Source organism: Protomyctophum bolini, assembly GCF_963924005.1.
Source record: "Protomyctophum bolini genome assembly, chromosome: 4".
Classification (NCBI taxonomy): domain Eukaryota; kingdom Metazoa; phylum Chordata; class Actinopteri; order Myctophiformes; family Myctophidae; genus Protomyctophum; species Protomyctophum bolini.
Genome location: NC_137865.1, coordinates 28170664 through 28193133, shown reverse-complemented (window position 1 = coordinate 28193133; position 22470 = coordinate 28170664). Strand labels below are relative to the sequence as shown.

The 22470-nt window shown below is 41.1% G+C and overlaps 1 protein-coding gene across 2 annotated transcripts; it reads left to right on the top strand.

Moving 5' to 3' along the window:
* Positions 1 to 1010: 1010 nt before the first annotated feature.
* alpk3a (alpha-kinase 3a) lies at positions 1011 to 21656 on the top strand. Of its 2 annotated transcripts, XM_080761762.1 has the most exons (15): positions 1011 to 1512; positions 1853 to 2103; positions 2731 to 2763; positions 3195 to 3316; positions 5551 to 5668; positions 5779 to 7222; positions 12368 to 15443; positions 15901 to 16048; positions 17051 to 17178; positions 17265 to 17300; positions 17457 to 17731; positions 18715 to 18803; positions 18905 to 19122; positions 19485 to 19533; positions 19878 to 21656. In XM_080761762.1, exons 2-15 carry the CDS (start codon positions 1964 to 1966, stop codon positions 20221 to 20223), a joined length of 6222 nt encoding a protein of 2073 aa, XP_080617888.1. In that variant the 5' UTR covers positions 1011 to 1512; positions 1853 to 1963; the 3' UTR covers positions 20224 to 21656. The 2 variants fall into 2 exon arrangements, with proteins under 2 accessions (XP_080617888.1, XP_080617889.1); XM_080761763.1 differs by lacking the exon at positions 2731 to 2763 and having other exon boundaries at positions 1012 to 1512.
* The last annotated feature ends 814 nt before the right edge of the window (positions 21657 to 22470 follow it).

Sequence of the window (22470 nt, the reverse complement as noted above, 5' to 3'; positions counted from 1 at the left end):
TAATGTCATAGTTTATGCGACCTGCTGTCGCAGTTAAGCCCATATATGGAGATCCCTGATGTCATCACTATTGGCCAGCAACTCTACATCTGACCTCAAACCTCAAACCCTTAGATCTCCATATATGGATATATTTCAGAACCTGTTCTGACATTCCATATGTTGATCCTTCCCCATCCATCCTTCATTTTCGATGTCTCCTTTTTTACTTATACCTGTCCATTCTGGCAGCCGACGAAAACTAGTTCTCACTTCTCAACAGGCCCGAAAATTAAGGCCCGGCCCTACCTGGGCCCTCATCTAACCTGACACTCAAGAGAATGTCCCCGCTACCACCCTTAGATCTCCATATACTGTATGGAGATGACCTGTTCTGACATTCCATATGTTGATCTGACCTCATCAAACCCTGTACACTCAAGACATGCTCCTTATATGGCCAGTACAAGCTCAAAACGTTTTGACCTTGTAGATCTGCTATTATTGCTACTTTTATGTAGGGCATTAATTACTAAATAAGTATAATACAGAGACATGATGTTTTTGCCAACAGTATTATGAGTGTTGAAATATATAGTGGCCCTCTCCATCCTCAAAGTTGCCCACCCCTGACATAGACATACATAAGCCATCACCTACATGAACCATATTCATTAAACACATGACCAAATCTACCAAAACAAACTGGTCAGATACTACTTACCCTGCCCACTTTGACAGGCTGGAATGGCTTGGGGTTAATTGACGACAGAGTACAGCATCTTGCAATGGGTCTTGTCCACAAGATTCGCTACAGCACCAACATACCCATTACATGTAGGCCTACCTGTCTAAATACTTGTCAACAAAGTTCACACCCAACAACACCAGAGGGAGTTCAACAAACCATGTGCAACCCAGATTCAGCACAAACAAGGGACTAAATTAATTTCGCTCCTATGCCACCAAAATGTGGAACGCCCTACCGACAGCCATCAAGACATGCGAATCCTTTGACTCCTTCAAAACCGCTCTCAAATGGCACCTATACGGATGGTTGCAATTCGAAACTGGCCCCCGTAAAATCTGAATCCACCCCCTTTCCCCCTTAGTGAATATGTTTCTTTTCCCTTTTTATCTCCTTATATGATTTCCTTCCTATTTTTTGTCTATTAAAAAATAGTAGATTTAAAAGGGTACAACTCGCGATGTGAGCTTGTAGATAGTCTATTAAATAAATACATAGATCACAAATCCTCTCTTATGGTGGTCCCATGGCACAAAATATTTTAAACGGGGGTCCTTGGCATGAAAATGGTTCAGAACCACAGCTCTATTCATTTATTTGATCTTTTTGGCATCTATGTAAGTAAGTCTTATTGGCTAGTAGCAGAAAGTGTGATGTGTACTTGCACCTATTTGTAGGCCTGCTATAAATAGACCCCTGCTGCCAACACATGTGTGGCCGGGATTGACAATTGCAGAGAACTGTTGGACTAATGCACCCAAAGGAACACAGAAAAGATCTCAATGGTAAGTTGGTCAATTTACAGTGTTTTATTCTGTCTGGTTTACATTAACTTCAGGTTAATATCTTCAAGATAAATTATATGTCTCAGGGTTATGTTATGTGCTTACAGCCCTTCAACAGAAAGATATTTGATCCTATTTATAACTTCTTCCAATTCAAGTGCTCTTCTTGTTCAAACAGGAACAGTATGGGCTGTGAGCTCTGTCTTTTAGTTCAATCATATTTATATGTAACGTTGTATTAACCCATTTACATAGTGTAACTTTATTATTATTATTTAATTATATAGCTTTTATTAATGTTCCTGGAAATAATATGTAACTTTTCTTTGTTCCTTCTTAGTGGCTTTTTCATGGATAACACACTTCAACTCAAAACAGGGCACTAAGGAGTTGTATCGTGGTGCATTTCTTTCTTTGGGAGTTCCATTTTTGTGAATTATTTCCACGGACAATGACTTCCAGACGGCCAATGCCCCGTTCTTACTCTTCCAATGGGAGGACAAGCAGCTTCAGTGAAGAGGAGAGCAGCCTTCCTAATGGCCGCACAGAGGGTCGCAATACTTATCTCTCCAATGTCAGGCCTGAAAACAGGTAGAATATTTATGAATCTGTACTCTACGTGTAAGTCAGTGTTCATCTCTTCAAAACGTATTAAAAGGTGCCCAATGACAGCTGTTTGACCAGGTGATGGAATGCTTTCAATAATGTAGTGGTAAAATATAGCCTCATATAAGCCTCATCATACATACATAGCAGTGTCACCAATGACTTTGTATGGAAAAGTATAAATTAAGGTAAATCTTCAATCTTCAATGGATTACAGAACAATTTCTATTATTATTATTATTATTATTATTATTATTATTTATTTTTACAATAAAATCTATTTAGAATGTCCCCAGTAGGTTAAAAATGTCAAACTAGGAAAAGTCTTTTTCAGATTTAGTAATTTATTTGCATATGATGAAACCACAAACACAACCATACAATAAAAGAGTTATTCAGTTATAATTTGGTTTATAGTGTATAAGTACAACAATTTAGTGTGATCATATCTTTCAAATTCGGAGGCTATCATATGTAAACACAATTTGAAGCGTTTTAAGAATGTAAAATCTCACAAGGTTGAATTCCTTGAAAGCATAACAATAACAGACGTAGATAACTGTCAACGTAGGTAAATGATGAGTTCCCTTTATTTGCCTCCTCTCTGAATAGCTATTCACGGTATTCTCACTACAGGCCTAAGAGGTAATCAATACTTTTACAACATTCCTCCACAACTAACATCTTAACAACACCTCCCAGTTGAGCCCATAAATGAAACAGCAAACCTGCACACCTTTTAACCATGACGTAAGCAATGTTGTCAAATGATGAGTTCAGTTTTATTGATGAATATTGACTTGATTTCCAGCCTTGCCTTGTTTGATGTCTCGTGTTGTATGTAACTGTGTCACCTGTCCAACACCTGAGGAAAATCTAATTTCAATGTCTCTTCCGACTTTTAATTTAAATTAACATCTTATTCCCTTTCCTCTTAATCACAGTTGAATAATCAAGTAATTGGAATGCACTGTAGACTGTACAGAGAAGTTAATCAGATGTTACAGAGTAATTATTGCTTTGATAGCAGCAACATTCAATTAAAGAACATTCTCTAAACTGTTTTTCCCCTCCAGGAGTACATTATGTACTGTGATGGCACAGCTGACAGAGGACATACAGCCATCCTTTGACAGCACCCTAAAATCAAAGGCAGTGTCAGAAAACTGTACTGTGAAGTTCACCTGTGTTGTGTCAGGTAAGGCTGCATTGAAAACCACACTTTTGTTCTTTGCCATTTGGTCATGTGATGGAATGGTTTCAGATTGTCTCTACACTACAGCTTCATGAGGCCACGGTGTCAGACAGAGACAGGATGTGGTTAATTTCATGTCACAACAGAAGACAGAAGCCCGTTGTTTTAAGTGTCAGTTGACAATGGTGGATATAATTTATAAGGTTTGAATGGAATGCAGTGCAGTTTCCTTGTTGTGAGATGCATTGCAAATGTAGGCTAATGTCATAGTAACAGTGCACACTAGATTGGTATCAACAGCAGTTTTGGGATCCGACCTGGAGCAGATATAACTCTGTGTCACCAGGTGGGTGGAAACAAGAACAGAAACCAAGAGCGCCTGTGTTCCTCCAAATTCATTCCCCTTGGCCTGCAGTCATCATTTGTTTTATTTGGTAAAATCGTTTCCTTTGGTATTTATAATCATTTAGTAATCATGTTTTATTTCATCTGGTAGTAGTGCAACTGGCGAGACTAGATTTGTCATATTAGGCATTCATGTGGGGAAACAAAAATGGGGGAATTCTAGTGGCCTTGACCCGAGTGGAATAGTATGAAAGTGACGACACTAGCGTTGACTCCCATTGTAACAATGGAATGCGGAAGTGCTCATTCTATCTCAATAGGATAGTTCCAATGTTTGGAACTATAGCCCATAGTCACCCACTTTGCGGTGAGATCAAAGCGTGTCGCCACTCTCTTACTATTCCACTCGGGCCTAGACCAGCTCACACTAGTCAGTTTGGTGAAAACAGCCCACTGAAGCAGGTTTTACAAGATGTTATACCGCCCGGTACAAATTCAAGTAGGACAGTCATACAGACAGTAATGATGCAACAGCCCGAAACATCTTCAATCCAAATCGTTATAGATTTCTTCTTTTAAATAGTCATCCATTTTTGCCAATGGATACCAATGTGAAAAATATAACCGATTAAAATGTAATATAACAATTCCTTGTGCTGTAATGTACAGTATGTAGATTATCAGCCAGTACTATTAGCCTGGCAGCTTTGGCTGATATGCCAGCCCATGTTTGGATAAGCTTGGGCAATGAGGAATGTCCGTTGATAATTTGATTATTACATAACATAGCCTTATTTATTCACAAAGATAAGGAGAAAATAGAATTTCATCATCACTTTCATTGAAAAGTGATGATCCTTGGTTCGGCGGCGGACGGACGGGCCGGCCCGGGAGAACAATAACATGACACCAGACAGTATCACGCTAAGACGTTCACAAAGTTTATTACATACATACAGAACATATATAGCTTGGATCCTCATGTCCTAATGACGTCACTGACTAGACATCACAATCACTGCCAGCGCCAGCAGAACGCTTGACCTTGCTGCTGCTCCAACTGTCTCCACTCCAGGAGCTGACTATAAAGTATGTCACAGATATACACATATAAGTACATTGTATATTTACGTACAACTACATTGTACAAGTACACAGCATGTTATATATTACAACAACAGGTACTGCTGGCTTCCAAGTTCCAGCCTTGCCATTCCGCAGATATCCTGGTCATAGGTCTCTATTTTCATCCATGTTCAGGCCCGGTTTGGCCATCGGGAGGACCGGGACTATTCCCGGTGGCCTGCCTCCTAGTGGCCTGGCTGTCAAAAAAAAGAAAAAACTCCTAAGCTCAGGCCAGGCCAGCCACAGTCAATTTCAATTCAATTCAGGCAGTGTTGCTGCAGCATAACTACATTGTGTGTCTTATGTTAATGGAGGGAAGAAGTTAATAATATAAATAACATCAGATGGTACATTTCTCATGTGAAATTGCTGTAAAGGCCCCCAAAATGTCCCCCAAGGGCCCCCAAAATTTCGGCGCGCACTCTGTGCGCGGTGTGAGCAGGCGGTGTGGCCTGCCAGGGCGTATAACTCCTGGCCTGATTTGGAGTTCCACTCCGGGCCTGTCCATGTTGAACATGCTGAATTGAGTGACGTCGCTCACAATGCCAATTGCTGTGCTGCCCTTTAGCTGTGCTGATTATTCCGCTCCCGTATAACCCCCGATGGAAGACATGGCTTGCACTGTCCAATCAGTGCAAGCATATCACCCTCCTTTCATTACTCCGATGTCCCAGGGCAAATAAAGGCTGGATATGTGATAAAGCACTCTACACCAGGCAATAGTGGGTTCAGTAGTGTTCTAGTAATGCTTTACATGCACTCTACAGGTTATCCAGCTCCAGATCTGAAGTGGTATAAAGATGATACGGAGATGGACCGGTACTGTGGGCTCCCAAAATATGAGATTCGCCGCAATGGGAAAACTCACAGCCTTCATATTTACAAGTATGAGTATGAAAAAAGTAGTTTAACTATATATACTAATAGTTTTGATTGATATGTTAACATTTTATCTATCATTATGTATTTGTGAATATGATATTTTCTCTTTTCAGCTGTACGTTGGATGACGCTGCAATCTATCAGGCCTCCGCCAACAACAGCAAGGGCATTGTCTCCTGCTCAGGAGTCTTGGAGGTTGGCACCATGAGTGAATACAAGATCCATCAGAGGTTCTTTGCTAAGCTGAAGCAGAAAGCAGAAAACAAGAAGAGGGAGTTGGAGGAGAGTAAGAAGAAAGGCCAGGAGAATGTTCAGCAAGTGCAGAGGAAGAGACCGATCCCATCACAGGAGGAGCCTGCTGCTCCAGTACCTAACGGGCTCAGCACTGGAGTTGAGGAGGCAGCAGCACCTGTAACGTCCACAGACAATGATGTAGACAAGATGGACAAAGAAACATTGGCCAAAAAGAAGATAAAGATTGTGAATGGTGTAGATGCAGGACTTAGCAGCAGCAGCAGTAATAACAGAATTAAAAAAAACTCATATGATGGAGGGATAGGCTTGGCGCATTTTCTTGCAGAGACTATTCATTCTCAAACACCTGATGAGAAAATGTCTTTATCACATGTGGAGAAACCTAAAGAGATGGATACATCTGAGGAGAAAAATACATTATCTCATATGGAGAAACCTCCAGAGAAGGATACGTCTCTGGAGAGAAATACATTATCTCATGTGGAGAAACCTCCAGAGAAGGATACGTCTCTGGAGAAAAATACATTATCTCATGCGGAGAAACCTACAGAGAAGGATACATCTGAGGAGAAAAAGACATTATCTCATGTGGAGAAACCTACAGAGAAGTATACTTCTATTGTAGATGCCAGTAACAAAGAAGAAAGAGAGCCAGAGGGAAACAGTTCAGAGAGGGATGCAAAGGAAAGAGAAAATTCACTAGCAGACATGCATGAAGGAGGAGAGAAGGAATTGGAGATTGAGAGAGAGAATAACAACGAAAGGCTGTCGGAGGCATCGCAAAGCAATGTCCTAGATGTTAAAAAGGATGGTAAGCCTCATAAGGATCATCACATCCAGGCCTCCATCTCCTCTGTGCTCCACTCAGTCAAAGATTTCTTCTTTGGTAAGAATAAGAAGGACATTCATGATCATAAGAAATACGAGGAGAGAGAGGTTGATCAGCCATTCTCTCCGGTTCAATCGCAAATACTTCAACCAGAAACCCCACCACAACCAGAGCGCAAACTAGAACTTCCAAAACATATTACACAAGACGTACCCATGGAGCTGAGTCAGGCACAGGAGATTTCAAACACTGTGGTTACGGAACAACAAGTGTCGCTCTTAACGGCACATGAACAAGTGGCACGTATTTTATATGCAGACTTCACTCCAACTCATCAAGAACTACAAGAGAGCACACAGCAGGGGGCAGAGGATGCTAAGGAGGCAATGGAACCAATGGATGTGTCTGTGGAGGTGGACAGGCCAGGTCCGGTCAAAGCGGTAGCCATGCCAGGTGCTCCAGCCATCAAAGAGGTGAGTTGTGCCTTGTTGACTGACAAACATGGAGACCATGTTTTGCGCAGGAGTTATTTATAGGCTGCACATTTGTGTGACAACAAGACGTGAAATGAGCTTCCTCAGGCATTCAGCCCAAACTGTGCATTGCAAACTATGTATGAACTGCACTTTCTAGTTGTACACATACAGAGTGTATGGTAGATTATGAACAAAACAATTACAGAAACGTTCAACTACAGAACAGTGGAAGTGAGGGGGCGAATGAGTCAGCCTGAATGGACATGTGAGTGTGCAACCTAAGTGCGTCACTGGAGAGCATTCCCCCTCTCCCACTCACACAAACACAGACACGCACAACATAGCAAGGGCAAATAAGGAACCAGCAACAGGGCACAAGTTGGAAGTTATGCATCTAAGCACAAACTATTTATATGGATGGATTAATGGATGGATGGGTTGATGGACCCTACAGTCCCTATTCAGTGTCGAACATCTATCAGAGCTTGTAGATCGGCAATTTTCTGCAAATAGTTTGGTGAGGGAAAAATGGAGTGGGACTAGTATAGGCATCTGGAAGACCCTGGCCAATACGTACAGTATATAGGGTTTAATAGATACTACAGTACTATCTGTTAACATGACACGAGACTTGGTCACATCAAAACGTTCACACGGTTTTATTCCACTTACAGCAGCATATATATCTTGGATACTTCATGTCCTAATGACGTCACAGACTAGACATCACAATCATTGCCTGCCAGCGCAGCGGCCTTCAGCTCTAACACAGCCCCACTCTTATGTTACCATCCAGGCAGGCAGTACACCATACATACAAGTACATATCCGAACACAGTACCAAGTATCAGAACACTATAATACAACACTATCATAGAAGACCCTGGCCAATACGTACAGTATATACTGTAGGGTTTAATAGATACTACAGTACTATCATAGAAGACCCTGGCCAATACGTACAGTATATAGGGTTTAATAGATACTACAGTACTATCAGAGAGGCATAGAGGTTGCCAAGTCTGCTTATTACAAGTGACTTGGGATTGTTTTCCTGTAAAGACACTTGTAAACACTGTAAATATTAGTAGTTGAGTTGTTTTATTTTTTATTTTATTTTTACTTTGAATAACCATTATTGATATTGCACCAGTGGGTGGGTATGTGTAAATATAGTCTACATCTACTACACAATATTACACGTCTACATCTACTACACAATACTATTTAACGAAGCAATATTTAAAGTTGATTATGGTGAGTGTGCAGTATCTCATGTTTCCGGTAGTTGTGAAGCTTGAATGTCAGAGGTGATTCTGACATTACAAACTGAGCCAATTATGCAGAGAGTGGGTTGTACGGCCGGTGAGTTGGTGGAGTCTGAAGCGGGTCTCAGCATGAATCAAGGACCTCCTCACATTGGCCAAATTCTTTGCTGACCCCCGCATCTTAAAATAAACCTCTTTCTCATCTGAAGTGGAGGGAGGAGGATTTCTATTTGCAGAGTGCTAGTTTGTGCCTTGTACCTAGTAGTATATTATCAATAGTTCAACTCTAAAGTCTTTTAAGCTTGAAACTTTCCAATAAGCTACACCAGTGTGCAATATATTTTAAGTGAGGTTTAAGGATTATTTCATGTTTTATGTGTAAGGAATGACTATCATAATGCTGTGATCATTTAGCCCTTACTGTACATGCATAGTAATGAAAGCTGATAGTTAAATTGTTGAATTATTATATTATACTATATTATACTTTATTATATACCGGTATGTTATTTAGGATTCAATCTGTGACACTTTTTCTTCTTCTTCTTTAAATCAGGGACAATGCATATTAATCAACACATCACTTTTCATATCCGTGTAAATGGGCAAGAGTTAGCCAGAAGCTCATTTTCATCTGTAGTCCCTGCAGGCTGAGTGTAGTCTCCAATGTTAATGTTATGAGTGAACATCAACACTATGACGGAATAGTTTGGGTATTAAAAAGCCCTATATAGCAGACTCCTAGAGGCTGGGCCGCTCCTTTGGACCAACCTTCATTGCCATTCTTGAGATCCAGATCCGTCTCACTGGTGGGGCTAAAATTGGATGTGGGTTTAAGGTTATCAATAGGAGGTTCCTTCTCCGGGGAGCATGAATGTGCACAGCAAGTTTCATGGCAAAACCAGCCTTACATTTTTAGTTAACTTATGAAATGTGTCACATCTCTTATTGGCACTATAGTCACATCACAGATTTACAAAGTAAAAGAGTGGGTGAAATTAGTTTTTGTGCATGTTTCCCATCATAGTTTTATTCCATTCCATTACATAGCAAAAGAAGGGGAAGAAGAACCTCTAAAGTTGTTGAATGGCAATCATTTTCTTGAGCCACATGAATCCTAACCTCCCTATGCTGGGCATGTTGTCATAATAGAGTATCATTCAGCAACATTTGCCAGAAATAGTCAAACATTCTGTGAAAATAGTCTATTTTCCCTATTTAAATTATTAAAAAATATATAATAGGCTTTAGGTGGTTAACTAAATAATGTCTGGTTTGTGAATTAGAGGAACGTAAAATTAGCTTCTCCACACTCTCTCCACTCTGTTCACACACTGTGCACTTTGCACCTGCTGCCAAGCACCGGCTTTCTACATAATGTGGAACTGTGACTTCCCCCATATGTTGATATTATCATAATATACTTTATGGCTGTGTTGTTGGAGGAACTTGGAGCATTCACCTGAACAGCGTTTGCTCACAAGAGGGACTTCCGTTAAAAGAAGTGCTAGCTTGTCTCTCTTTTATTTTTTAGTTATTTTAGACGGAATGTGACTCCAGTTCCCTTCCATTGAAAGCATGCAGTGTCCTCTGTTTAATTGCTGGTTTCTCTTGTCCAATCATATTGTAATGACATCACAGAGGGCTTAAATTTGTGTTAACCTTACCCATAATATTTAGTGACTTTAGTGTTAACTTTGATTAATAGTATGATTTATCAATGATGAGGTTACAGGGAAATACGTATTTCTGTATTGTAGAGATTTAATTATATTTTCTTAGCCAAGGAATATCTCCATTGACAACTTAAAATTAAACTGGTTATTTATTATTACATCGTTTTATTTTCCTGAACATGTGCACCATAAATAACTTGGTTGGAGTGAATAAGTAACCCATGTGGAATGAGCTCATTCAGTCACTAGCCAGTGCACTTTGCACACTTTGAAAAACCACACCTGTTTCAAGCATGTGGGAATTTCCCTTTCCCCTGCTGTTTTCACCCAACAGGTGAAAGGAATTAACCCTTACCAGTTTAGTCACTCCAAAGGGGATTTACCCATTCAATATGCTTTAACACCAGCAAAGAATAGTGTGCTCCTATGAGCACAGATCTCTGCCATGGGTTGCCTACCCCAGGCTGTGTTGCAATCTGTTATAGCACCACCATGAGGCCGATTTGAAAAAGGTAGAAAAAGGGGGGGGGGGGGGGGGGGGGGGGGAGTTTGAGAGTTTTTGAGTGGTGCAACCACTCCAAGGAACAGCTTTGTCCCTATGGGACTATGTTTAGAGTACCAAATGATCAACTATGTTTAGAGTACCAATAGGGGGTGCACCACTCGCTTCAGACTGGTAAGATTTTTTGTTAGCCAAGGGGGTTCTCAAACTTTTTATGCCATGATCCCATTTTATGGGGGACATTTTTGGCGACCCCACATTTTATTTATAGAGCAATTTCAAGTGGAGAGCAAGTGGAAATAAAGAATATCTTAAACTGAAAACATACATTGTTGGAATATTTATTTGAAAATTCAGTTAAAGCAGTGACTCTTGCTGATTTGTAGCCTAGTTGTAGGCCTATCTTATCAATGAATGAATGAATATTTTAGCGCAACAGAAAAAGACTCGGTCGCTACTCACTCCTCACGTCACGTGAGCTATAGTTGTCTTGGCACAGGCTACTGTGTGGCTACTTGATTTCATTTCCAGCTTAGAGTAATAAAGCACTACAACATCAATTAGTTTTCATAATCCAGATCTTAAAATAGATTTACCATATGTGCAGTTGTAGTCTGCGTCATTTGTTTCCATTTTTCACTCTCTGAGTAATACAAAGGCTTGTGTTGTGTGTGTGGGTGCTGTTGGAGTTGGTTGAATCAAGGTGTCAAGTGGCCATGATGTCCACTTCAGGTTGGTCGTCTTGTGCAAAACAGGCCACTTCCTTTGGAAGCCAATCGTAGCCAATCGGAATGGAATATGAGAAATCCGAAAGATCTTGATCACATGACTACAGAGATAATGTGTAGCGTTACGCGTGAGGTTTGGAGAAAATCTGTAGGAGTGGTAGCAAACAATTTATTTTACATTGTGCTATTATAGCCTATAGGCCAATTTGATAACTTTGAGGCAGAGGTTCTTCCTTGGCCTACCAGGACAGGAGTCTGCTTGCAAAGTTTCACATCGATTTGTCCAGCAGTGCATGAGATTAGCTGTTTACAGATGGACAGACACGGACAGATATAGGAGTGAAAATATAATCTGCCTCGCCTTTGGCCTACCAGCCTGGGCGGGGATAATAAACAAGTTGATGTGTTATAACATATTTCCCCACATTTTTCAATCATTGTTAATAAACACTTCCTACTATCTTTAGGTTTCATCTTTATGTTGATATTTTTAGGTTTCATCTTTATGTTGAAAATTACTACTAATACATTTTACACACCTCAACGTTAGCCATGCCAAATGGAAACATTTGTAGTGTTTGTCTGCAACAGGCTCTGTTTGTGTAAGATGGAAATCGACACTATAGCTGAATATATAGGAGGGGCTAGTGCACCTCAAAAACAGACTGGCTGGCATAGTGGTCCAGGCACCTAGGATACAATGTAGTCTGACAGTGCGTCGCGGGTTCGAGTTCCGATCCTTTGCTGTGTGTCACTCCCATCTCGCTCTCCCCATTTCCTGTCAGCCTATTCTCCTATCAATAATAAAGGCATAAAGAAGCCCAAAAATAAATCATATTATTTATTTATTGTTGCATGCAGTGCAGAATCTGTATGAGTTTGGTATGTTTCATTGAGTTCATTATTAAACAATGATTATGATGCACAGGTATGAATGTGATCTAAAATATTTGTTTAATTCCTTTTAGGTTGCACAAGACTCCCAGAACATCCCTATGATCCAAGTTGTTCCTGCACCGGAACCAATACCAACGGTCCTTATGGTTTCACCAGGGCCTGAACCAATACCAACGGTCCTTGTGGTTTCACCAGGGCCTGAACCAATACCAACGGTCCTTGTGGTTTCACCAGGGCCTGAACCAATACCAACGGTCCTTGTGGTTTCACCAGGGCCTGAACCAATACCAACGGTCCTTGTGGTTTCACCAGGGCCTGAACCAATACCAACGGTCCTTGTGGTTTCACCAGGGCCTGAACCAATACCAACGGTCCTTGTGGTTTCACCAGGGCCTGATCACAAAGCCACAGCAGAGGAAGCAATGAATCCGGGTCTTCCTATTTCTATTATCTCGCCCAAAGAAAATCTGACTGAAACTTTGCACAAGAAGGAGATTCACATCAACGATCTTGGCGGTGACCTGGAGACACAAGTAAATCAGTATACAAGTCCTGTGCAGAAAGAAGAGAATGACAAAGTGAAATCAAAGGTACAGCCATGTCCAAATATAAATAGTACTGGGTTTGATGAATGGAGAATAGCTTGTGATTCTAAGTTACCACTTAAGGTGCCAGTTATTCTGATAATGGATGAGAACACCACAACACCTGACAGTGTTAACAATATCAAAGCTGAAATGGATGGTGGCCAACTTGCTCAGGGAATTAATGCAGAATTCCTTGCCACTGTATCCCCAGAAAGGTTAGAGTATGATGGCCTAAAAACACTAAAAACGTGCACTCCTGTAGTAGTTGAAAGCATAGACAACAATGATTTCAATGCAGAAGATAATTCTACGTCAGCATTGGAAGGAAATGATGAAGGATGTGCATTGAAAGAAGTGTTCACTTCTGCTTTTGAGAATGATTTAGACGTTAACAGTCTAAAAATACCAGACCAGGCACTTTCAGAAGTTGAGAGCAGTGAAGGGAATAGCTACAGTTCACAAGAAAATGATCTGCAGACCCTTACTATTGACAGACGGTTTGAAACCGAGAAAGACAGATTGACTCCGATAAAAGCAGAGGACTTGGGTGAATCGAGCGAATCAGAGACACAATGCAAGGGAGGCAACGTTGATAGATCTGAAGAACCCACTAAGTTGACAAATCAAGATGGCAGGGAGAGAGACTTGGATGTTCCGACTATTCCAGAAATAAAAGTGTTCACTTCTGCAATTGCAGACATCCCTGATATTAAAGTAATAGCACCAGAGGTAAGGGTTAATGATCAAATAATATTCCCGCAAATTGAAATAATGGAGACTGACCCTGAGGTCATAGAGTCTGTGCTCATTTCTCAAAGAAATGATGCAACTGCTATGCAAGACCTAAGAGTCTCAAAACATAACATGGACATTTCTCCAATGACTGAAGGCATTAGACCCACACAGAAAAGTCTACCAAATGAAGACAAGCTCCCACACATAAAGAAAGTACAGGATATTGCACAAGTAGACTACAAAATAGAGATACATAACGGAGAGCAGCCAAATACACAATCCGGTGAGCAGGTCCTTCAGAGGGGCTATTCAACACTTCCTATTATAAATGTTTCCTTTACTGATGACAGCAACTTTGGGGATAATATTAATGTACCCATAAATCCTCCTGTCTTAGATACCCCACAGATAGATGAAGTTCCCAAAATGCCATTGTTTGTGATCCCACCGATCTCTATCACTTGTAATGATAGCCCACCTGGAGTCAAACTGCCCACTCAAATTGAGTATACGCGAACACAAGATCCTTATGGGATACTGCAAGGAGTAGCACATGATCTTAAAACTAATATTACCCTTCAGTCTGATGAAACTCACAGGAAGGAAAAACACAGAGAAGCAATAACAGAGAATATAATGGAGAACAGCCCCTCTGTGGGAACTAGAGTTCAAATGTCAACAGCGGCAACCCCAGATGTCTTCACACTGGTTAAAACAACAAAAACTACAGTTGTTAATGAAACTGGAATGGATAAACCCGTCAATGAGTCCAGAACATATCCTGATACAACTGCTGAGGAGCTCCACAGAGATAAACCCTCTGTTGACCGACTGGGCTTTAAAACCCCCACACCTCCATCGCTGAGTCCTGCCAGTCTCCGCAGATTTCTGTTCAAAACTGCTCCAGGATCAGACACTCAGGCTGCAATGTCTGTCCCTGCCATCACCGTGGGTGACTCCCAGGGTGACAATATTGGCGAGGAACTCAGTGGGGGATCGACACCGACCTCCTCCCTCTCCTGTGAGAGCAGCCCCCGGCTGAGACGGAGGGACAGTCTGTCGGTCATCCGCTCTGCCACGCCGGAGGAGTTGGCCTCTGGGGCGCGACGCAAAATCTTCATCCCCAAATCGAAAAGCGAGGAGGGAGAGGGCATAGCTATTGGCGTAGGTGCCCTGGACTCCCAAGGCAAGAAAGAACCCCCGTACATGTCACCTGGCCAGGCTCGCAGAGCAGCATTACTGCAGGCCCCCACAGGCACCTTGGAATCCCAATGCGTAAAAGAAGCCCCATACATGTCACCTGGTCAGGCTCGACGGGCAGCATTACTGCAGGCCCCCACAGGCACCCAGGAATCCCAGGGCATGAAAGAAGCCCCATACATGTCACCTAGCCAGGCTCGACGGACAGCATTACTGCAGGCCCCCACAGGCACCCTGGAATCCCAGGGCATGAAAGAAGCCCCATATATGTCACCTGGCCAGGCTCGACGGGCAGCATTACTGCAGGCCCCCACAGGCACCCTGGAATCCCATGGAATTAAAGAAGCCCCATATATGTCACCTGGCCAGGCTCGCAGAGCAGCATCACTTCAGGCCCCTGTGGGCACCCTGGAATCCCAAAGCAAGAAGGAAGCCCCGTACATGTCACCCAGCCAGGCTCGCAGGGCAGCGTTACTACAGGCGCCCATGGTACAACATACCCCACCAATGGAGAAGCGCTCCCCTTTGCTGAGCCGCCGAAAGGCTACTCTGGAGGTGCCCACGGTTGTGGAAGAGGCTCCAAAGGAGGAGCCAGAAGAGAAGCAGAAGCTGGACCCATTCAAAGGTAAAGTGCTCATATGGTCTGAATTCCATCTGTTGTGGTTGTGTAACTCTCTATAGTTTTACAGATTTACCATTGACTTTGTCTTGACCTGTAGGTGAGTTTTTTCTCTTTTTCTTCTGTCAATATTTATAGGTATGTACACTTGTCAGCAGGGGTGGAGAGTAATACAGTACTGTAATACAGTAATACAATACTGTCATTGAATAGTTTTTTCAGTTTTTTCAGGATTTAACTGTTATAAAAAAATAAAATAAATAAAGTTAATTGTCTCTCAAAAGTAGTCTTCCAAAGAGCTACGTTAGAACTTTTTGTAGTTTTCAACTCAAGCAAAGTAATAATACTACAGTGTATTGCAGCTTGAGGAACTGGAAATATTAGAAAGTCTCCACTGTCTAGTGCAGTATATATTTACCTTGTGATGATTTCTGATGGCCCCCTCTCTGTCACAAACCACCAGCTCCTCAGGTCATTCGCAAGATCAGGGGGGAGCCCTTCCCAGATGCCTCTGGACACCTGAAACTCTGGTGCCAGTTCTTCAACGTGCTGAGTGACTGCACAATTAAATGGTACAGAGATGAAGAGGAAATACTAGAGGTCAAACGAAGGTAAATCCCTGGCCAACAAAATAACTCTATGTGTCTATAATCACACCCACTACCACGTCGATCACTCTAATGTAAGCCACCTCTATAATTACCAGCAAAATGCTCTATGCAGAAGCTGCGCCAATGCTATGAATGTGAGAATTCCCCAGTAAACAACATGACTGGTTAAGCTGCACTGGATCAAAATGTGAAACAATAATCTACAGAGGATGAACACATTTTAGGTAGGCCACTGAGACCCCCTTTCCACCGGTTGGTTCCATTGGGAACCGGTTCAGTTCCTTTTGGTTTATAGTCCATGAGCCAGAGCTCCAAAATTGGTGGGAAAAACTAGACCTATAATAAATTGTTTATAGGATCAATACAAGTAAATTAATACATGATAACCCTTCCACAGTAGTAGCTTTTTCATATTTTCGATTATTTTGCATATTTTCCTACATTATGCCTCATTTGCATATTAAAAAATGTAAAATGTGTAATACAATAAATCATTGTCTTCGTGTAAGTACTCAATTGGGGAAGTTTAATGGTGATAACAATCTAATAGGTATGGTTTTGCACATTCAATTCATAATTAACCTTCCAATTTTGGAGCTCTGGCTCAAGGACTAAGAACCAAAAAGAACTGAACCGGTTCCCATTGGTAACCAACTGGTGGAAAAGGGGCCTGAGTGCAACCCATAACAGTGTCACAGTCCCCTTTTCGCTGAAGAGCTCTCGAGATCATGTAACTATGAACTCCACAGCTGTGACATATAGAGGTAATGTCCTGGCCAGACACAGACCCTGTAAACTGAGACACACAACCTCCAGAGGGCATTAAAGGTCTATATATGTGCTAATGGCTGCTGTGTCAGCAGAAAACTCCCTCCCTTAATCACGGAGTTACCATTTGTCCCACACTGCCCCCTTGTGGGTGCACAATCTTGAGAGCAGGTGCATTTCCAATGAGCTCATCCAGCCCCATGTGTTTCTCCCTGTTCTTTTCCCCCCTACCAGTGGAGGAGATGAAAGCCAAGTCGCACTGGCTATTGTCCAAGCATCCAGCCTAGACTGTGGGGTGTATGGTTGCACCATCACTAACGAATATGGGACTGACACCACTGACTTCCTACTCAGCGTTGACAGTAATTGAGGCCTATTGCAAATGTGATTGATAGATCTGATATTAAGTGATTTTCCCCGTTCTGACTCTGCATTTTATATTTTACAGTTATGTCTGAGATCCTGCTAAAAGACGATTTGGAAGGTAAATCTCCTGCCTGATGGGATTTAGCTGTTAACAGCATGAGACACCTATTTCCTAGAATGTTATTTAAAATACACAAAAGTGTACAACCCTTGAATCTGGACATTGGTATAAAATTAAATGTTATTGATAAATGTAAATTTATCTTCTTTGCAGTTGGAGAGGAGATTGAAATGATCCCTATGCTATTTGCTAAAGGCCTTGCAGACACTGGCTCCTGGGGTGAAAGGTTCTTTGGCCGCATTATGACCGAGGTGACACAAATTGGGATGGGATGTGCTCACAAGGCCAGCAAGGTAAAGGTAATCTATGGCCTGGATCCTGTATTTGAGTCTGGAAGCACCTGTATCATCAAAATTAAAAACCCAATTGCGTACGGGACCAAAGAGGGGAACAGCCTGACGGAGAGAAACCAAGAAATTACTAAGCAGGTAAGTGTTTGATGTTGTTTTAAATCTCTGTATGCACAATTGCACATACAGTATGATTTTATTTAAATTTATTTAACCTTTTGCAAGTGGGAACTGGCCAAGAGGCAGAAAATTACACTTCAATGCTACAGCGTACATGTCAAATTACACAACATAGCCAAATAATATACATCCATGATGACATACCTCAAGAAACCTTTACAAATTATACAACAAATCTCCAACAATGGTACACTAACAGTGACCAGGCGCAAGAAAGTGTGCACAGAGCACATACACAATGTACATTTTAAACAGGGAAAAATAATATTATGGGCATATGCCAAGGCTAGTACACATCCGAAGTACAAGTGTTGGACTATGTACATTTAAGATGATCCTTTTGAAACTTCTCAAAGGAACTTTCAAGGCCAATTTTAGTCTGAACTGCAGGTCATTCCACGACCAGGGGCCAAAGAAAGCAAGACACTTTTTCCCCCCTCAGATTTGAAGCCAGGCGTTTGATCTGAGATTTAGACCATTTTTTACCAAATTAATTTTTGAGGAAATGTAAGGAGGAAGGTCACCAAGAATGGCTTTTTTTTCTTTAACAATATATTTATTGCATTTTTCTTTTTTTAACAAACAGACAATACAACAAAACAATACATAATACATCAGACAATACAATACAATTACTTAAAATGAAAAACAAACAAAAAACAAAACAAGAACATACAGTACATACATATATAAATACAGTATAATAAAATAAGGGCACTTAGAATGGTAACAACAACAGAGTCCTTATTGCCACAAGACCAAACAGCTGCAGAGAATACAATTAGACATTTTCAGTTTAAGAATGGCTTTATAAATGAAAATATACCAATGATGCAGCCTGCGAGATGTGGATTAGAACCACCCAACTGCAGCATATAACGAACAATGATGTGTATTTAATATATTGTAATTACATTTTGTGACATGATTTGTTTTTCCAGGAGTGCAAAGTTCAAAACATGATTCGGGAATACTGTAAAATATTTGCTGCTGAAGCTAGAGTGCCTGAGAACTTTGGCTGTGCACTAGAGTAAGTAACATTGAATGCTTAAAGTAAAGTTGCAGAATGCAATAAAGCATGTAAAAAGGAGCATCTTGTGCTTATCGACCTTTTCTTCTGTGTGCCTACAGAGTAATTCCTAAGTACCTGATGTATCGTCCAGCAAACTCAGTACCATATGCCACCGTGGAGAGTGAACTAAACGATGTATTCCTGAAGTACTGTGTAATGGATGCTAAAGGCAGGCTGGTCACCAGAACCACCTCTGAGGTGGAGCAGAAATGCTGCACTTTCCAACACTGGCTCCATCAATGGACCCATGGCAACTTACTGGTCACTCAGCTGGAGGGTAATACTACTAATACTGCTGCTAAAATAAATGTAAAATACCTATACTGTATTTTCTTCAACAGTGGTACAGTGGTCTCTCTAGCTCCAATTCGTAATCCATTTTCAGTTCAGGATACCAATTTAATCCAATCAGGAGAGAAAACGCCCCCCATCACTGTATCCTGTTTGAGTTCTCTCTCCTTATTGGATCAAATTGGCATCCTGACCTTAACATTTATTTTCTGTTTACTAAAGAGATGGAGAGACTGTGTGAGTGACCCCTGTTATTTGAACAAACTATTCATTGTAACAATTACAATCTGGATTATCTATTATCTTATTTGTTTATGTATACATTTCTGAATTTGTTTTGTCCCACAGGTGTTGGAGGAAAGCTTACTAATATTAGAGTTGTGACCAAATCAAAAGGGTTTGTATCTAATTCAATCCATGCAACGTGTGTGTGTGTGTGTGTGTGTGTGTGTGTGTGTGTGTGTGTGTGTGTGTGTGTGTGTGTGTGTGTGTGTGTGTGTGTGTGTGTGTGTGTGTGTGTGTGTGTGTGTGTGTGTGCGCGTGCGCGTGTGCGCGCGTGTGTGTGTGTGCGAGCGCACGCGTGCGTGCGGACATGCATGGGTGGGTGGGTGGGTGCGTGCGTGCGCGTGTGTGCGGACATGCATGGGTGGGTGGGTGGGTGCGTGTGTGCATGTGTGTGAATTCAATTCATAATTATTGCTGAGTCACAGTCCCATTAAATAGCGGCTTCTGTTTTTCCAGTTATCAAGGTCTTACGGAGGATGGCTCCCCAAAAGTAATTGAACAATTCCTGGCCCACCATCAATGTAACTACTACTGTGGGCTTCTTGGCCTGCGGCCCCTGAAGACCATGGACAGTCTACAGCAGCCAACCAAGGCAAAGGGCTCCAGAAGCCCCATGCTTAATCGCAAGCTGAGCACAGGCTCCAACAGCCCCCTGCTGCAACGGAAGGGAACCAGTCCACAGATATCCAGGAAGGCAAGTTCTAGTCCAAAGGTGGTCAGAAAGGCTCAGCAAACAGAGGACAACAAATCGGAAACCAAACCCACAAATGTCAACACCCTTGGTGTTGTCCAAATAAGGTAGAAAAGGAAGGACGTGTCATTTTCTAGCGTTTCACTGTGACGTTTTGAAATTATTCTTTTCGGTAACACTTGCACCGATGTGTAAGTTGGTGAATTACGTAAACAAATGACAGGAAAACTACAAGTTCTTTGTGAACAAGAGAAAATAAGAATGAAAGAGAAGGGATTGCATGTTGACCCCACCACGTGTGTGGGTTATGTAACCTTACTGTGAAATTTCTCAGTTGTTATTACTGCAAGTGGCAACTAACCGGTTTATACTGTATGAGCATGGTTTAAGCCTAGCTCAGACCAAAGATTCACGGTGAGACAAAATACTCATGGCGAGATGAAACCGCAGAGGTCTCTGAAGTACTCCTCGGAAAGCACAGAGGCCAGAGATCACATTCACTGCTACATCTGACTTTAGTAGAGAAGTCAGTTTTTTTTCTTCCTGATTTTAATTGATGGTGTGTAGGATGGATAAAAAAAATTCCATCATCTCATCCGCAGAAGCGCTCCAGCATAATGTATCTATTACTAAAAGCTGCAAGGGTCGAGTGCCTCGTCTGCTATGTACATCTGTGATGTATGTACAGTAGGCCATGTGTCATGGGCATTGTTGTCATTTCTAGACATGTGATGTTTAGTTATAGAACAGGTTATGCAATATTGCTCAATGTTCCTAAAACTACAGTAAAGTTGTGCTATGGATTTACTACACCTCTTTAACAAGGATTTTTGTGTGCATTGTTGCCACAAAAGGTTTAGTTTATTAAAATAATTTGTACATTTTTTAGAAAAACGCAGTTCCATCTTTTAAATACCCTTATTTTAGTCCCTTGTGGGCTGCGTGTGAATGTAAGTGAGAAAGTATGAGGGGCGTACATGAATACATCTTTGAAGGCACATGCTAATTGTCATTCAAATTTACAAGCCAGTTCACAGAAATAAGGAGAGCTTCTTAATGAGTTCCACACATTTAATTAGCTATAGTTAAAACCTGACCCATGGACCATGGGATAAACACATACTTAAAGAAAATTGCTGAAATTGTATGTTGGGGATTTTCAGAAGCCTGTTGACCACTCCTTTGTTTTCAGTGCCAGTGTTGTAATTTGGTTAGTTGCTATCAACAATGTTCTTCTTGGGAGATTAGTAATTCCCCTGATTCCATATATTTGCTTGTGTAAATAAATGGGACTTAAACCATTCAAATCCTGTTTTTTTTTAAGCAGTTCTACATAAAAAAAGCTCTTTCTTGATGAATTCCAACAGGAGGAAATTTCAACAAGGACTATGTGATGATTTCCAATTAGCCAACAGTGAGTGCCTGAAGGAGTGAGTGAGTGAGTGAGTAAGATAAATAAATGTGTGGGTTTACAATGTGCACTCTCACTCTTTGGTATGTTATGTGTCAGCTGATTTTCTAAAATAAAAGTATTAACATTTGCATTTATGAATGATCTGCATATTAATTACGAGTGTTTTTCATATTATTTATTATTATTATTATTAATAGAAAAGTATAACCACGTTTATTAGTTATATTCAATATGAATTCATAATTCATACTTACTAAAATTCTTCATTCCTCAATGTGGATATCTGAATACAGTAATTCCTGCGATATTGCGTTGGCTGTATGTACAATATGGAATATACAGCAAAAGACAAAAGGTCTTTAAAAGGAGTGTGTCTATACATTTTAAAATCAACATCGAAAGACATAAAAAAATACAGTGCAATGGTTGGTTATAGTACATATATCATGTAAACCAGTGATACTCAACCTCAGGCCCGCGGGCCACATCAGGCCCGCGGGACCATTATGACTGGCCCACCAATGAAAATCTAAAAAAAAGAAGAAAAGAAAATCTGGAAAATGAAATAAAAATAAATAAATCTGAATGAAGTTATCTTTAATTACATTATTATAAGTAATACTATTAGAGTTGTATTATTACTCGAACGAAAATAAAAGCTTGGGGGGGGGGGGGGGGAGATGCAATGCAAATGAAAGACATATACTGTGTATCCCTATTCCCTGACATAATTTTATAGCTAAACGGACAGAATTCTATTTTATTTGAATGATGAAACCCAGCTGCCATTAATAGTTGGAAATGGAAATTGCGGAAATTGCGGAAATGGTGGAAATGGAAAATGCGGAAATGCGGAAATGGAAATTGCGGAAATGGTAATTGCGGAAATTGCGGAAATGGTGGAAATGGAAATTGCGGTAATTGCGGAAATTGCGGAAATGGTG